The sequence below is a fragment of the Rhinoderma darwinii genome, chromosome 4, assembly GCF_050947455.1.
Source record: "Rhinoderma darwinii isolate aRhiDar2 chromosome 4, aRhiDar2.hap1, whole genome shotgun sequence".
NCBI lineage: Eukaryota > Metazoa > Chordata > Amphibia > Anura > Rhinodermatidae > Rhinoderma > Rhinoderma darwinii.
In genome coordinates this window covers 339,516,317-339,532,722 of record NC_134690.1, presented here as the reverse complement: position 1 = coordinate 339,532,722, position 16,406 = coordinate 339,516,317, and the positions used below count along the sequence as shown (strand labels likewise).

At 39.3% G+C, this 16,406-nt stretch overlaps 1 protein-coding gene across 8 annotated transcripts in view; it reads left to right on the top strand.

Annotated features, from left to right (window-relative positions):
* Positions 1-15,879, top strand: part of SYNE1 (spectrin repeat containing nuclear envelope protein 1) — a 498,487-nt gene extending 482,608 nt beyond the window's left edge. For 7 of the 8 annotated variants that reach the window (XM_075862881.1, XM_075862877.1, XM_075862879.1 and 4 more), the window contains 3 exons: positions 430-522; positions 1,297-1,355; positions 15,007-15,879. In XM_075862881.1, the coding sequence (XP_075718996.1) occupies positions 430-522; positions 1,297-1,355; positions 15,007-15,247 (393 nt within the window). In that variant the 3' untranslated portion in view covers positions 15,248-15,879. The remainder of the gene's footprint in view (positions 1-429; positions 523-1,296; positions 1,356-15,006) is intronic. The other variant, XM_075862880.1, reaches the window with a different exon arrangement.
* Positions 15,880-16,406: the final 527 nt, after the last annotated feature.

Sequence of the window (16,406 nt, the reverse complement as noted above, 5' to 3'; positions counted from 1 at the left end):
ATTTTACACATCGTCTAAACGAACACTTCTAAATAGAAGTGGAAGTCAATGGAGAAACGGCTCCGCTGCGGATTAACGCTGCGGAGTGTCCGCAGCGGAATTCAAGTGAAATTCCGCCACGTGTGAACCCAGCCTTACTGACCCAAACATTAGAACAGCTTGAAGGGTATTTTCTGATTTTCATACAGCGATAAGTATTAGTACTACCACTACTGCATTACTAGAAGGAGCAATGAAGCTTTGTTAGTTTTCTCATAACTAAAGGCACCCAATCAATATGTACTTATTTTCACGGTATAGAAATAATAATGCCCTTAGTATTGTTTTTGTATTTTAAAGGGTGATATTATAATATCTAATAAATATTTTGTGAGACATTCCTAAGTAATATTTTTTTCAGATCCTAATACTACTTCTTTTTACAAATAGGAGTTGTCCTCATGGTCTTCCGCAGATGAGTTAGACACTTCTGGATCCCTCAGTCCAGTATCGGGCAGAAGTACCCCGAGTAGGGAGAGAACGGTAATGCAACCATAGTGTCCATATAGGAAGATAAATAAAAATCCATGGAATACACCAGGCAAAGCTTTCTCGACAAAACCCGCTAGGAAGTGCAGTGAACACATCCCACATTCCGTTCACGCGGGAATGTTCAGCTCTCCCGGCTCCCTGACATTTCACTCCTGCATAACATAAAAAAATTATACTTCTTTTTTTAAAGCTGGGATTATTTTGGCCTCTCCCTTATAATTCTGTTTAATTATATTTAAATCAGTTTTCGGTGGTTTTGTGTTCTTGGATTTCATTTATACCTTAGTTAAATAACATCTGTTCTTATAAACTATATTATCTTCTTAATTGATTTTCTACATTCACCCTGTAGGTCCTAGTAATAAATTGTCAAAGTAAACTGGCTTTTCAGATTTTTAACTAAAAAATGTGCCTTTTTTATTTTTTCAAATTTTATACATTTTTCTATTTTCTGAAGAATCCATATTTAATTAGTTCTTAAATACTATTCAAAAATATTGCATTTACAGTCAGTTTTATTACATGTATATTTTATGTCCTATTCTAATATTTTACATGTAACATGTTGTATACTTCTAGAATTGTTGCTTTGGATGCAAAACTGAAAAGCCAGTTTTCTTATCTCCTGGGAATTGGTCACCTCATGTGATTTTCTTTTCTTTTGCTGCACTTTTCATTTTGTTGATTTTATTTTCACCGGTAGCTTGTCTTTTTTTGCCTGGACTGAACATTCTTCTTTCTTTACCCCCTGTTCATTGCAAACAGCCACGGGGCAAATGTAGTGTCTCACAGCCTGGACCCTCTGTCAACAACCCACCTAGCAGGTACCTTATTCTCCTGGTTTCCACATTCTACTCTAGAACACAGAGGATGATAGAACAAGTTTTATACCTGCACTATGCAGAGTCTCACAGGACAGCAGGTTACTCTGTATGGAGCATACTTTTATCATCCTCTTTATTTCTAGACCTTAGTTTAAGGCTCTGTTCCATCGGTTTTGGAACCAGCCAGTGTCGAAATGGACTGTCCATTTTGTAGGCACTTGCTTCCTTTGTGCTCTTCATTATAAGAACAGCTTGGTCCTTAGATTTGGTGACGCTTCTTTTTCCTTTTTCTGCTAACCTCACTAACCCCTATTAACACAATTCTCAAACTTTTTCAAAATTTTTCCCACACTTCTGACCACAAGAGTGCAGACTTGCTGCGGTAGCTTTTGCCTTCCATATTGTTTTAGTAAATTTTGCATCTCAGCATAAAAAGCTTCTGTATTTTTTATTTTTTTGCTGTTGTTTTCTGTGCTTGTCATTTTTTTTTTCTTTATTCATTTTTTTACATTAGCCTTTTTTTATCCCCTTTACTCCAGTCCCCGAGTGATAACTTTCAGAAAAAGTTTTAGCAAGAGAACAAACTTAGTGGAAAAAACAGTGAGATCACATATCCATCATAATTCAAATAATCCAGTATAAATTTACAAAAGCTTGGAAAGTCCATTAAGCCTGATTATGTAGTGGACTAAAAGTGTTGGACACGTCCCATTTTTAAAGTAGATCATTTTGGAATAAAGACTTGGCTGATATTCAGAACATCCAAGACACTGCCTTGTACACTCCAAAAAAGTGCTCATCCCATATGAAAATGAATGTTCTAGAAACATGTATTATCATAAACATCCTATGGTATATGGTATTGTGGAAAGTGTTCATTAACTATAGTCATGCACCATAAGAACTTAGTAACAAATTGTCCTACATATTATATAAGAATAGTGTCGTAACACGAAGCAGATGACTTGCCACATAAATAGAAAATGACAACTTGGTTACTAAAAAAAACAGGATGAAAGCATAACAGAGAAAAAACTTCAGATAGTAGAGCATTTTTTTTAACATGACATACAGTAGTTGCCAGTCAATGGCTAAGCCATTATGGGTTTCAGTCTTAGCTGGGCATTGATGCCTTAGTGGGCCAAATCGTCCTCCTGCCACATAAGAAGACAGCAGTATGTACAGTATATGGCACATAATAGTTGAGGGGCCTGGTACAGATTTTGTATCGGCACCCAAAAGCTTCAACCTATGTTTCTGGTAATAGTCTGTACATAATAAACCTTACAGGATGACCAGGAATGATTTAGTATGGTACGCTACAACTTCGGCTTCATGAAAGCATTTGCCTTTTTGCCCATCATTCCATGTACATGGCATTTCCATTTACCTCAAAATATATCTATTAAACTGTTTCTGCTGATTAAAACATAATTGGCATCATACCCAGTTTAGGAGATGTTAGACTTTGTCCCGAAAAGAACCGAGGGTGCTCTTACTTTATGCAGACATTCTGTGCAAATATGTGGTAACTAATAGAAACCACTTAATAGCCACATCCAAGTGAGATTTATGGAAGTAAATCGTTTTCTCTATAGGTAAATAAAATACCCATGTACCTCCGGACAATATAATTTGGAATTCATGATTTGTAAATAGAGTTCAGCTCCTAGTAGGAAATATTAGGGAAAAAGCTGAATGTACATGCTGAGTGAGGTTATCCTCAGTACCTCTCGGCTTGTGTACTACGGAGACTGGAGGGTAACCAGCAGGTTCACTGACAAGCTGATGAGCATGTGTGATTTAATCCAGTGTGATAATAAAAGCATTGAGCTATCATCGCCTTTCCAGATCACATCTTGCATTGCCAAACATCTGGCCCAGTGTGCGTCCTAACAGCTTTGCAGCTTTCAGCAAGGTCCACTACCTAATAACATGCCAGCCGCAGCACTCTTCCTCTCCACCGGCACTTTTCATTAACACATCTTTTTGCAGTACAGCACAATATTCAATTTGTCATTCAGACAAGCATGGAATACAAACGAGTCGCAATTGAATAGAGAACTTAATCAAAAGCACAAGTCCGACAGGTTGTGTTTGATGTCAGCTGCAGTAGTAACTGATAACACAGAACAGGCTGTCACTATGTTCCTTATTATTTTAAATGCTTCTGATCAGAGTACTTCGTGTTTGATCTTGCACTGGATCAGTAAACATTGATAGACTACGGTTTAAGGCCAGACAAAATAAAGAGGTTTTACAGGATTTTTAATGACTTTGGAACATTTTTATGTAGACCTTGTGCATTGTTTGTACCTTGACTATAATAACATGTAATAATGTGGCTTCTTAGGTGTTTTAATCAACATAGTGACTAATCATAGTGCCGGCTTTTCTTTACAGTGCAGCTATATAGAGACATACAGAGGCATATTTACAGTACCAGAACAGTGATAAAGGAATGCCGTGCAACTAAGGAGCTACGCAGAAAATTAGCAGAAATTTTTACTATGGAACGCCACCTTTTTAACCCTTTGGCGACATGCATGTAACGTGACTGTACGTCACAGCCGCCAAGGGGGAGTATAGAGCGAGCTCACCGGCTGAGCCCACTCCATACTCAGCGGGTGTCAGCTGTATGTTACAGCTGACACCTTACTGCAATGGCTGGAATTAGAGATAAGTCCGATCCCAGCTATTTAACCACTTACATGACACGGTTAATAGCCCCGCTGAATCTAAGCCGTTATAAAGACGGGGGCCGACCCCCCTGTCAGCCCAGCGCCCCCCACGATACAATCGCTGAGTTATTATTGCTGCCTAGGTCTGCCATCTTTTCTGCCTCTGGCAGGGCTTTATTAGGAGCCGGTTAAAAGTACCATTCACTGCGAAACATTAGTATTGAAGTATAAGGTACCAGCAATAATACTTTTTCCAAGTCCCCTAAGGGACCAAATAATTAAAGAGGCTCTGTCACCAGATTTTGCAACCCCTATCTGCTATTGCAGCAGATAGGCGCTGCAATGTAGATTACAGTAACGTTTTTATTTTTAAAAAACGAGCATTTTTGGCCAAGTTATGACCATTTTTGTAGTTATGCAAATGAGGCTTGCAAAAGTCCAAGTGGGTGTGTTTAAAAGTAAAAGTCCAAGTGGGCGTGTATTATGTGCGTACATCGGGGCGTTTTTAATACTTTTACTAGCTGGGCGCTCTGATGAGAAGTATCATCCACTTCTCTTCAGAACGCCCAGCTTCTGGCAGATCACGCTGTGACGTCACTTCCCCAGGTCCTGCATCGTGTCAGACGAGCGAGGACACATCGGCACCTGAGGCTACAGATGATTCTGCAGCAGCATCAGCGTTTGCAGGTAAGTAGCTACATTGACTTACCTGCTAACGCCGAGGCTGCTGCAGAATCAACTGAAGCCTCTGGTGCCGATGTGTCCGACACGATGCAGGACCTGTGAGTGACGTCACAGATCTGCACTGCCAGAAGCTGGGCGTTCTGAAGAGAAGTGGATGATACTTCTCATCAGAGCGCCCAGCTAGTAAAAGTATTAAAAACGCCCCGATGTACGCACATAATACACGCCCACTTGGACTTTTACTTTTAAACACACCCACTTGGACTTTTGCAAGCCTCATTTGCATAACTACAAAAATGGTCATAACTTGGCCAAAAATGCTCGTTTTTTAAAAATAAAAACGTTACTGTAATCTACATTGCAGCGCCTATCTGCTGCAATAGCAGATAGGGGTTGCAAAATCTGGTGACAGAGCCTCTTTAATATTAAAAGTACAAAAAAATAAAAAATAAATAAACGTTTCCCATTTTCCCCTAAAATAAAGTAAAAAAATATTTTTTTTTCGTAATTGGCATCGCTGTGTCTGTAAAAATCTGAACTATTTTAATATAAATTTATTTTACCTGCACGGTGAATGCTGTAAAAAAAACAAAAAAAACACTGAATTACTGTTTTTTGGTGACCTTAGCTCTCTCAAAAAAATTAAATCAAAAGTGATCAAAAAGTTGCATGTACCAATTAAAACTACAGTTCGCCTCATAAAAATAAAAGCCCATACACTGCTTAATCGGCAGAAAACTAAACTAGAGATATGGCCGCACAAATAATTTTATTTAGCAAATCGTTTTTTTCTTTGTAAAAGTAATTAAACATAAAAAAACAATATAAATTTGGTATCGCCATAATCGTATGGACACGCAAAATTAAGTTAACAAGTCATTTTTATCACACGGTAGACGCCATAACAACGAAATCAAGGAATCGCTTTTTTTTTCCCCATTCCACCCCCACAAAAAAATTAATTTCAGTTTCCCAGTACAAAACAGGCATTCATACGGCTATGTCGATGAAAAAAATAAAAAAAGATGTGGCGTTTGGAATGCAGGGAGGAAAAAACTAAAATAATGAACCGAAAAATGGCTGAAGCGCCAAGGAGTTAATACAGACTGAAAGTTGGTACGTGTCAGAAAAAGTGTTGAGGGCTTTACAAATATGATGTTCAGCCTGGGTGCCATTCTTTTCAATGCAATTACGGCAGAAAACTTGTATAATTGCATTGATAAAAATACTGTTTTAGGCCCCATGCACACGACTGTAAAAACGCCCGTAATTACGGGCCCATAGACTTCTATTGGCCACGGGTACCTCCCCGTTTGCTTACAGGCAGTTGAAAAATATAGAACATGTCCTATTTCAGGCTGTAATTACGGCACATAGAAGTCTATGGGGGACCCGTAATTATGGGTGGCTACGTGTGTGCACCCATAATTACGGGAGCGTTGCTAGGCGACGTCAGGGGATTCTCCTGTCTGCAGGCTAATGCCTGATTTAGATTTTTGTATAAAGAGAAGCAGAGAAAACGGGTCCGTAAATACGGGTGGAATACGGATGACAATGGACCTGTATTTACGGGCACGGGTCCATAAATACAGGTTAAATATGGGTTAAAAACGTGTGACAAAGGACCCATATTTACACCAGTATTTACGGGAGGGAAAAAATACGGTTGTGTGCATGGGGCCTTATACCCATCTTTCATAGTGTTTTTGGTTTATTTTTTTATTTTTAAACATTTTAAACATCCTTTATTTCTGGCGTTTTTAGGCTATAACTAGGAAGAACGAGGTTGGATCCAGCATGGAAAATACGATAAAATGGAACTAGTTTCCAAGTTTAATGGGCCAATAGGTTTGGCTAGTTAAAATCAGGACTTGGGTGCACAGCGTGCAATCCTGGTAGTGTAAGGAAAATTGTAGTAGTTTGTAGAGAGCCTACGCGTTTCAGACGCTGCAAGCGTCCTTAATCATGGCTGAAGCTTCAGCCATGATTAAGGACGCTTGCAGCGTCTGAAACGCGTAGGCTCTCTACAAACTACTACAATTTTCCTTACACTACCAGGATTGCACGCTGTGCACCCAAGTCCTGATTTTAACTAGCCAAACCTATTGGCCCATTAAACTTGGAAACTAGTTCCATTTTATCGTATTTTCCATGCTGGATCCAACCTCGTTCTTCCTAGTTTTGTCTACTCATCGTGTGCCGACACGAGGATCCGTGCAGGATTATCCAAAGTCACATATGCAGCAAAGGTGAGCTGGAGGTCGTTCTTTCTATCCTTGTTTTTAGGCTATGTTCACATGGAGTATTATGGGGGAGGAATATCTGCCTCAAAATTCCGTTTGGAACTTTGAGGCAGATATTCCTCACCCTGCACGCCGATTTTCGCGGCGATTATCGCGCCGTTTTTCGCCCGCGGCCATTGAGCGCCGCGGGCATAAAACAGCGAGAAATACGCTTTCTCCTGCCTCCCATTGAAGTCAATGGGAGGTCAGAGGCGGAAGCGCCCAAAGATAGGGCATGCCGCTTCTTTTTCCCCTCGAGGCAGTTTTACTGCTCGCGGGAAAAAGACGCCGACGCCTCCCATTGAAATCAATGGGAGGCGTTCTCGGGCCGTTTTTGCCGAGTTTTGCGACGCGGTTTCCGTGTCAAAAAACTCGGCAAAATACCCCGTGTGAACATAGCCTTAAAGTCTTATAAAGAAATATATGGGGAAAATGGCAGAAAAAAATCCATACCCAGAGCATGCTGCATTTTGAAAAAACAACACCACTGACCCCAAAAACTCTACAAACCAAAACCTGTGTATTGGGGCACGTTCAGATGTGGCAGAATTTTTCCGCTGGAGATTTGGGGCAATTACGCAACGAATCTTCAGCAACATTTGCATATTTGACAGGCAATTCAGACGTTGCAGATATCATAGCGGACTTGCCACAGATTTCAGTTTTTGCATTGCAAAGGCTGGAATCTGCAGTGAAATTCCGCTTCTTCTCCGCAATGTAATGAGCATGCTGCGGAGCAAAAAATCTGCACCGCAGCCTAATTTCAGCACAGTTATTTTCTGCAATGTCTGAACTAAGTTTCCTAAAAATGTATAGAAAGAAATGAAAAAAAAATGGCTGCTGCAGAATTCCACTGCGGACTGTCTGCAGCAGAATTCAACTGCAATTCCGCCATGTGTGAATGTGCCCTTAGTGTTTTCTACATTTTACTATAGACTACAAACTGGCCGCAGCGTTTTTGACCTGAAAAAAGAAAACTCAGTGAAAAACACAAATGAAAATGCCCAAAAAAAACAGCAAAACGCTGTGTGTGAATCCAGCCTAGGGTTCGGATTATACATGCATTTTTAATTTAATTTTTGGTGCAGTTTTTGGAGCCAAAGTCAGATGTGGTTAGAACAAGAAGGTAAAGTATCAGTACTTCCCCCTCCCTTTTGGATCCACTTCTGGCTCCAAAATCTGCACAAAAAACTATATCTCAAATTCCAGCCTCTGGCGAGAATCACACAAGCAGTTTTTGGTGCAGATATTTGAGCCAAACACAGTAGACACAAAATAAATGAGATGCATCAATCTTTTCTTTAAACCTTTTTTTCTCTTGGATCTGGCTCTAAAAACAGAGCCAAAAATTGCACCAAAACCTTCATCAGAACTGCATATGTGATCCCGGCTTTAGGGCACATTCAGACATGGCGGAATTGCTGTGGAATTCCGCTGCGGACAGTCCGCCGTGGAAATCCTTTGCAGACAGTTTGTCCATTGGTTTCCACACCTTTTTAGTTATCTTCGTGCAGACGTTGCGGAAAACTCCGCTGCGGACCATAGGCTGTGGTGCAGAATTTTCCCTCCGCAGCATGCACTGTCTGTTGCGGAGAAGAAGCGGAATTTCACTGCGTATTTCAGCCTTTGCAATGCAAAAACTGAAATCTGTGGCAAGTCCGCTGTGTTTTCTGCAACGTCTGAATTACCTGTCAAATATGCCAATGTTGGTGCAGATTCATTGCATAATTGCCCCAAATCTGCACCAACATTTGCAGCAGAAAAATTCTGCCACGTCTGAACGTGCCCTTAGGCATTTTTCACACATATCGATTTCCTGCTTTTTTCGTGTGGTTTTTTTGTTGGTGTATTTGACAGCTTTTTTTAGGTCAAAAACGCTACAGCCAAATGTTATCTGAAAATCTATAGTGAATTATTAAAAAGGCTATAGACAAAGCGTTTTGGTTTGTGGCACTTTTAGGGTTATGGGCGTTATTCAAAACAGAGCATGCGCTGTGTTTTTCCCATAGGCGTCTCTATAAAACTTCAAAAACGCCAAACAAAACGCATGAACAAACTTCCTGTAGTTACAGCAGAGGAAGCGTGATCTCGTTGTAACCTGTCATTTACAGCGAGATCTCGCGAGATCACGCTTCCTCTGCTGTAACTACCACAGACAGAGTAACGAAGTGCAGAGATTGTGAATAGACATCCTGTGGAATGTCTATCCACTGTCTAAACACTTCAGTATTGTTAATGTGTTAGTATAAGACAGCACATAAGGCTCTAGCAGGATCCCTATGCGCTGAGTAAATGAATGGAGAGGAGTGCATGATGCTGATTGGTCAGCGTCATACACTCCCCTGTACAACGCCCACTTGGTCTAAAGTAAAAATACGCCTACTTGTGCATTAAGCAACTCATTAGCATAAATCTAAAATCGCTAATAAAGTGGTAAAAATAGATCGTTTTTTTAAATAAAAAGCACTGCTGTCGCCTACATTATAGCGCCCATCTCCTAATGTAGGAAATAGGGCACTTATAATGTGGTGACAGAGCCTCTTTAAGGGCTCGTCCACACTCTGCGGAATTGCCACGTTTTGTCTGTCCGTAATTTTGGACGGAAATACAGTAGCAGCATAGTGGATGAGATTTAACAAATGTCATGCACACGCTGCGTAAAAATTCCGAGCTGAAATTGACCTACGGTCCGTATTTTTCGGAACGCAGCATGTCAATTCCTTTTGCGGAAAGAGGACTGAATTGCTGCGTTTTTCAGAGGAGATGTCACCATCTCCTTCCATTATGAAAAACACCGCAAAATATGCACCTTTTTTTGCTGCAAAAAACGCAGGAAATGGTGCGTATTTGCCGCAGCGGAAAGACTGCGTTTTTCAACTTAATTGATGCAGAAATTTTCTGAAGCAATTCCGTTGTGTGTGGACAATCCATAAAGGGTTATGCAGGTTTAGAAAGAAAGGTCTGCTTTTTAAATAAAAATAAAAAATAAAACAGCTCCACGACTGTCCATGGGATGTGTCTGGTATTGCAGTTCAGCCTGATTACTTGAATGGGGATGAGCTTAGTGACGTAAGAATCGCTATCCCAGGGCAAGTGCCGCTTTTAACAGGATCCATGTCAAACAAGGTCCTGACACCGTGTGTAATATATAAAGGTATACTCTGATAGTTCGCACTTTTACCTCCGACCTTGGCCGTTAAACAAAGGTGTCAGCCGTTTTTTTATGGAGTTTTCACATGCGTATTTCCTGGTATTTTTGAAGTTCTATGGAGAAACCTATCGGAAATACGCCAGAAAAAAACGCCATACCCAGAGCATGCTGCGTTATTTTTAAAAAAACGACAATGACCCCAAAAATTCTACAGACCACAATACTTTGTATGTAGCCTTTTCAATAATTCACTATAGACTTTAAAGGAACATCCATCTGCCCATAACGCCCTTGACCTAAAAATAACCAAATCTGTAAAAAAGACCACTAAGGCTGGATTCACACGAGCATGTTCGGTCCGTAAAGGACGGAACGTATTTCGGCCGCAAGTCCCGGGCCGAACACACTGCAGGGAGCTGGGCTCCTAGCATCATAGTTATGTACGACGCTAGGAGTCCCTGCCTCTCAGTGGAATTACTGTCCCGTACTGAAAACATGATTACAGTACGGGACAGTTGTCCTGCAGCGAGGCAGGGACTCCTAGCGCCGTACATAACTATGATGCTAGGAGCCCGGCTCCCTGCAGTGTGTTCGGTCCGGGACTTGCGGCCGAAATACGTTCCGTCCATTACGGACCGAACACGCTCGTGTGAATCCAGCCTAAAAAGTCTTGTTAAGTCCTGTCAAGCCTCCTTCTCTGATCTGAGCAATCTAAGACAGACTGGTTGTTAAGGACATGCTGCATGACAACCCCAATAAAAACTGTGCTTGCTAGGCAGAGAACAAGGTGTGTTTAACCATTTCCCATGTCAGGCTGCTGCATAAATCAAGTTTTGCTCAAATTAAATTTAGTGGGAGAAACTCTTTTTTTCCCCTGGGGATAAGTATGTTTTAATGTAAATTATTTCTGTTGTATTATTAGAGTGCCTTTTGAGCGCATCTAGTGCTTACATAGCGTCCAGTACGCAGGTTTACTGCATTATTATAACTTACCAGTTGCATAATTATACTGGGTGCATCATATCTATATTAAAATGTCTGAATACACAGATACTGGTGTGTATATTTAGATACAAATTGCTTTTTGGTCTATTTAAGACTATTTTTATGTAGCGTTATGAAAAATCAAATCCAAGATTGCTAATGAAGCTTTTTCCAGACTTTTACCACAGACTCATTTAGCCAGCAGTTAAACCATTTGAATTGTGGCCTTTTTATCATTAGTTTTTGTACATTTGTGCTGCTTTTTTGATTACAGATAATCAAATCTAAAGTATAGAGTGTACAAAGAAATATGTGCACCATCAATTCCAGTTATTACAGTTTTGTACAAATTGTCTTTTTATATAGTGCAGTTCAACCTGCAGGAAAAATAACTTTATCTAATCAAAAGTACAGAAAAAAAACAAACTGCTGAATAAATAAGACTTATTTCCATATGGACTAATTCTTATTCTAATAATTGTTGATGTTTTATAGTAACATGAGTATATATTGGAATGTTTACAAAAATGAAATATGATGTTATATATTTGGATTTTGCAAAAAACATTTGATACTATTTCTCGTAAAAGCCTGGCACAGAAGTTATGGGTACAGGGACTATGGGATAATGTATGAGCAGGGCACAAACACTGCCTTCACAGAGTTTTGGTCAGGTGCCTCTGGTGTTTTTGGATACGTTTGTTTTCCAGGTTTTTTGGGGATGCCAAAAAAACTCAGCACACAGTGGATAAATAGGAGAATGTAATGACTTGTTCTTTGTAGCTTTTTTAAGTGGTCTTTTTTTCAAAGTCGTGTTATGCTGTAGTTGTGGTATGTTCTTATTTTGCCAAAATGTATAAAAATCTAGGTTCTGTACTGGGACTAGCTCTTTGAAATATTTTTATCAATGACTTGGTGGAGGATCTAGGAATATTGGTTGATAGCAACTTAAAGAGGACCTGTCATGTTTTGTTTTGTTTTTCTAAACCACACAACTCTCCTTATTTCTGGCATCCTCTCGATTCCAGTGCTGTAATTTACATTATTTCTTTGGCCCTCCCATAATCCCGCTATGGCCCCTGCTCTGCTTGGTGCCTAATATGTTAATTTTGAGTAAAGGTACAGAGAGGAGGAGACCTCATCTCTCCTCAGTAGGTGTTGCCTCCTGTATCACTGACGCCGTCTAATCAGAGTGGGTCTTCTGCATCAATGCGAATCTGCTGCTCTGATTAGACGGCGCCACAGTGATGCAAAAGACCCGCTCTGATTGGACTGCATCACAGTTATGCAGGAGGCAACACCTACTGAGAAGAGATAAGGTCTCCTCCTCTCTGTAACTTTGCTCAAAATTAGCATATTAGGTGCCAAGCGGAGCAGGGGCTTTAGTGGGACAATGGGAGGGCCAAAAAAAACCAAAAAAAAAAACATGACAGGTTTTCTTTAAGCAGTTACACTCAATGTCTAGCAGCAGCTGAAAAGGAATTATAATCTTAGGTTGCACACAAAGTGAAATGCACAGATGTGAAACAGTTTTAGGTGCCACTTTGTAAGAAGGACATAAAAAAAAGTTGTCAGGGCTCAATATAAAATAACAGTAAAACGGTTGGGAGATTGGAGGGGCTCAATATAAAATAACAGTAAAACGGTTTGGAGATTCGAGGGGCTCAATATAAAATAACAGTAAAACGGTTGGGAGATTGGAGGGGCTCAATATAAAATAACAGTAAAACGGTTGGGAGATCTTCATTATTCATTATTATTCAAATTATGTTTTCTCAGTGAATGGCTTAAAAGCAGAATAATACATTATGGGGTAGAAATGATTAATATGTTATACAGGGAGTCACAAGAGTATAAAACTGAAGCTGCAGTTTCAAAACCCGGAAAGCAAATGGAAGTACAGTAGGCTGCTGAAATTCTATAGTTAGCTTTTTTTTTTACATTTATAATTATTACTTTTTTATTGGTCCATATCATATTAGATATACAATCATAGCGTTGTCCTTACCAAAACAATTATAATACAGAATTAAAATTTCTAGAGCAGGTTGTGAAATTAATGCAGTCACCTGACTAGTTCACTAGTTTTTATTATTATCCTGCAGGTAACTTTATTGAATGCAATTTGTCAGTTTTCTCTTCATTAAAAAAAAATGGCAATCTCTGTAACTGGCCCTTGAAGGTTAGTAAATCATGATATGTTAGGGCCCTTACCCGCAGGAAGTGGCTAACAATGCCAAACAGCATTGTCACTTACCAATCTGCCGAAATGCTAGTGGCACATAATGAAAAAGTACCTTCAATACTTCTACATTAGAAAGTCTGAGATAAAATAGTTTGCCTCTCGGCGCTCATTTGCTACTGTTACACGGAGTTACGTATGGATGGGGACGAGCGGTCGTTACTCCTATCGCTCATCCCCATCCATTATTATCATGTCGGCAGCGCGTCTCCCTGTTTACCCACCAAGATGTGCTGCCGACAACGATAATGTTTGACTTTTTTAAAACGATGCGACTAGCGCATGAAGAGCGTTTGCTCGTTCACCTGTTGATTGCTGTCCTGTTCACACAGAGCAATTATCGGCAACGAGCGTTCTATGAACGCTTGTCTGCACGATAATCGCCCAGTGTAAAACCCCCTTAAAGCTCTATTTACACCGGCAGGGTTGCCAAACTCATTCTTAATTGTTTCTGGACAAGTGAGCCAAATCCCTTTACATAGGCAGCGTCCCCAAAAACTCTATCACCTAATGCCCTTAAATCATGAGTACAGCAGTGCATATGATCCCTTCATCAGTTTTCCAAAATGAATTAAGACAGACCTCACACCCCAAGATTGTTTAAGACAAATCCTAAAATGAACTGAGACAGATCTGGTTTGATGATGTATTCGGGGAAGCATGGTACTCAAGACCGCTCCTCTAAATCATCTTTTTCTATTGCACTGTGTAGGTCATGGGATTATGCATGCATGTGCAGTACAAAGTTCAGGAAACCCATAAAAAAAATTGTGAAAAAAAAAAATCTGTATTTTTGCAGACTGTGCATAAATGTACAGACTGCTCAACTGACAGGCTAATATTTGGATACTTTATATTTTACAGTAATAAAAAGCAGAGCCTACCACACTATTTGTTAATAAAGGTATATGTTTTTTGAGTTACAGTTGTATACCTCAAATGTGTGCACCACGTCTGATATGAATAGTACCTATGGCAAGTTTTATATATATATATATATATATATATATATATATATATATATATATATACATATTTATGTAAATCAACAGGACTCCAAAGCTAGTGAAAATAGATGCTTATTTTATTTCCCCATATGTTGCAAGTCCGTAAAATATAGGTGATAAAAAGAAGCATCAATTTTGGTGCCATTTTATATATTTTTATGTAAGTTATTACATTTTTTTTACATTTGATTTACATAGGAGGTGCGGGCATGCAATATATTTTGTCTCCCTGTGGAATGGTGCTAGACTTCTATAAATTGTCACTGTAAGGTATCAATATTAGATTATTGAGTTGTGTATTATGTTTATTCTATGGCTACTGATTCAGTGCAAGACTTTAACTGTACATAAATCAACATTTTGTTCAGAAATAATATTTAGAATATATATTTCGAGCTGGTTACCACAATATAGCTATCTGATCACATGCTGAAGAAGAAGTATAGCCAGAAATGTATTAGATCTGTAGCTTATATACTGTATGTAATATAGAGGTGACACTTGTCCAGAGAGCTCCCCAGGTTATGGTTCAGAAATCTTGGAACCCACTAAAAAAATACGTCTGACGGTGGTTAAATAAACTATTGCTTTACACTCATTGTCTCACCTTTGTTTATCAGGTCCAAAGACGGTGGCTCAAGTTCCTGCCATTCTGATGCCAATGTGGCTCAAGGACACCAATCATTTTTCCTACGTGTTCTGCGGGCCGCCTTGCCACTTCAACTTCTTCTGCTGCTTTTAATTGGTCTTGCCTGTCTTGTACCAATGACTGAAGAAGACTACAGTTGTACTTTGTCCAATAATTTTGCGCGGTCTTTCCACCCGATGCTCAGATATACCAATGGGCCACCTCCTATATGAACACCCTGTTTATTGGAAATCACTGTGGAATATATATGAGCTGTTGCCAGCTTTTTAATTGCACTTATCATGGCAGCTTTACTTCCCTAAACTAACCTTTGCGCATAAAACCGATACTGTATTGTTCACAAGATAGGTGGTCAGTAACCATAACTAGAGGTGTACTGAGAAGGTGACATCAGTATTAACCCACAGAAGACTATGCATAGCCAACATCTTCTGTAATACCTGGAATATTCAGTTCACTGATCCCAGTCTGAGCATTATCAGTATTGGACAATGAGTCTGTAATGATGAAGCTATTTTAGATGCTTGTAATATAAAATTTGAAAAAGCTTATATGGCAAATATTTTTTTACTTTTCCCTTTTGCATTTTTGGTTTACGGGCTTTCTGTGTGTTGGTGTGTTGAGGGAAGCATGAGATCACTGTAAACTCTAGTTCAAGTATGAAGGATGTACAAATGAATAGCACTATTTGGGCTAATAAACTGGATGTAAGAAATAAAATCATGATTTCAGAATAATCTAAGAAATGTTAAGAGATAGAAAATATTATTTATGTATGTACAGTTTGCTAAGCCGAGTTCTGTTTGTATTAATTTCTTGCAATTATAGATATTGTAAAATATAACGGTGGTCAGTGTCTTACTTTTTATTTATTTTTATATTAAGATGGGCGCCACCATTAACTAACAATGGCTAAATCTCGCATCTTTGTATTGTATCTACAATTACTATTTTCCCATTTTGAAATACCTTCCAATTCGTTTGTATCGTGTACAATGCAGAAAATTCTTATATTGCTACCTGGAAATCTATAGCCCACTGACAGGCAGCGGAGAAGCCGGTGATGGTTTGACATTCCCCGAGATGTCCTGCTCTATATTTGAAACTCTCCTGTAGCAATGTAACTACGGGAGCAATTCCATTAATTAAATCAATTCCCAATAAATACTAAACTATAAGTCCGTAATGAATCTACATTGTAATGAAATCATTTTAGCGTAACATAGATTGTACAAAGAGGCAATCATATTGGAAATGTAGCTCACGAAGGCCTAGGCCATCAGTCAAGTGTCAGATTGTCCTTATCTCTCTCTCTCTCTCATATATATATATACACTACCGTTCAAAAGTTTGGGGTCACCCAGACAATTT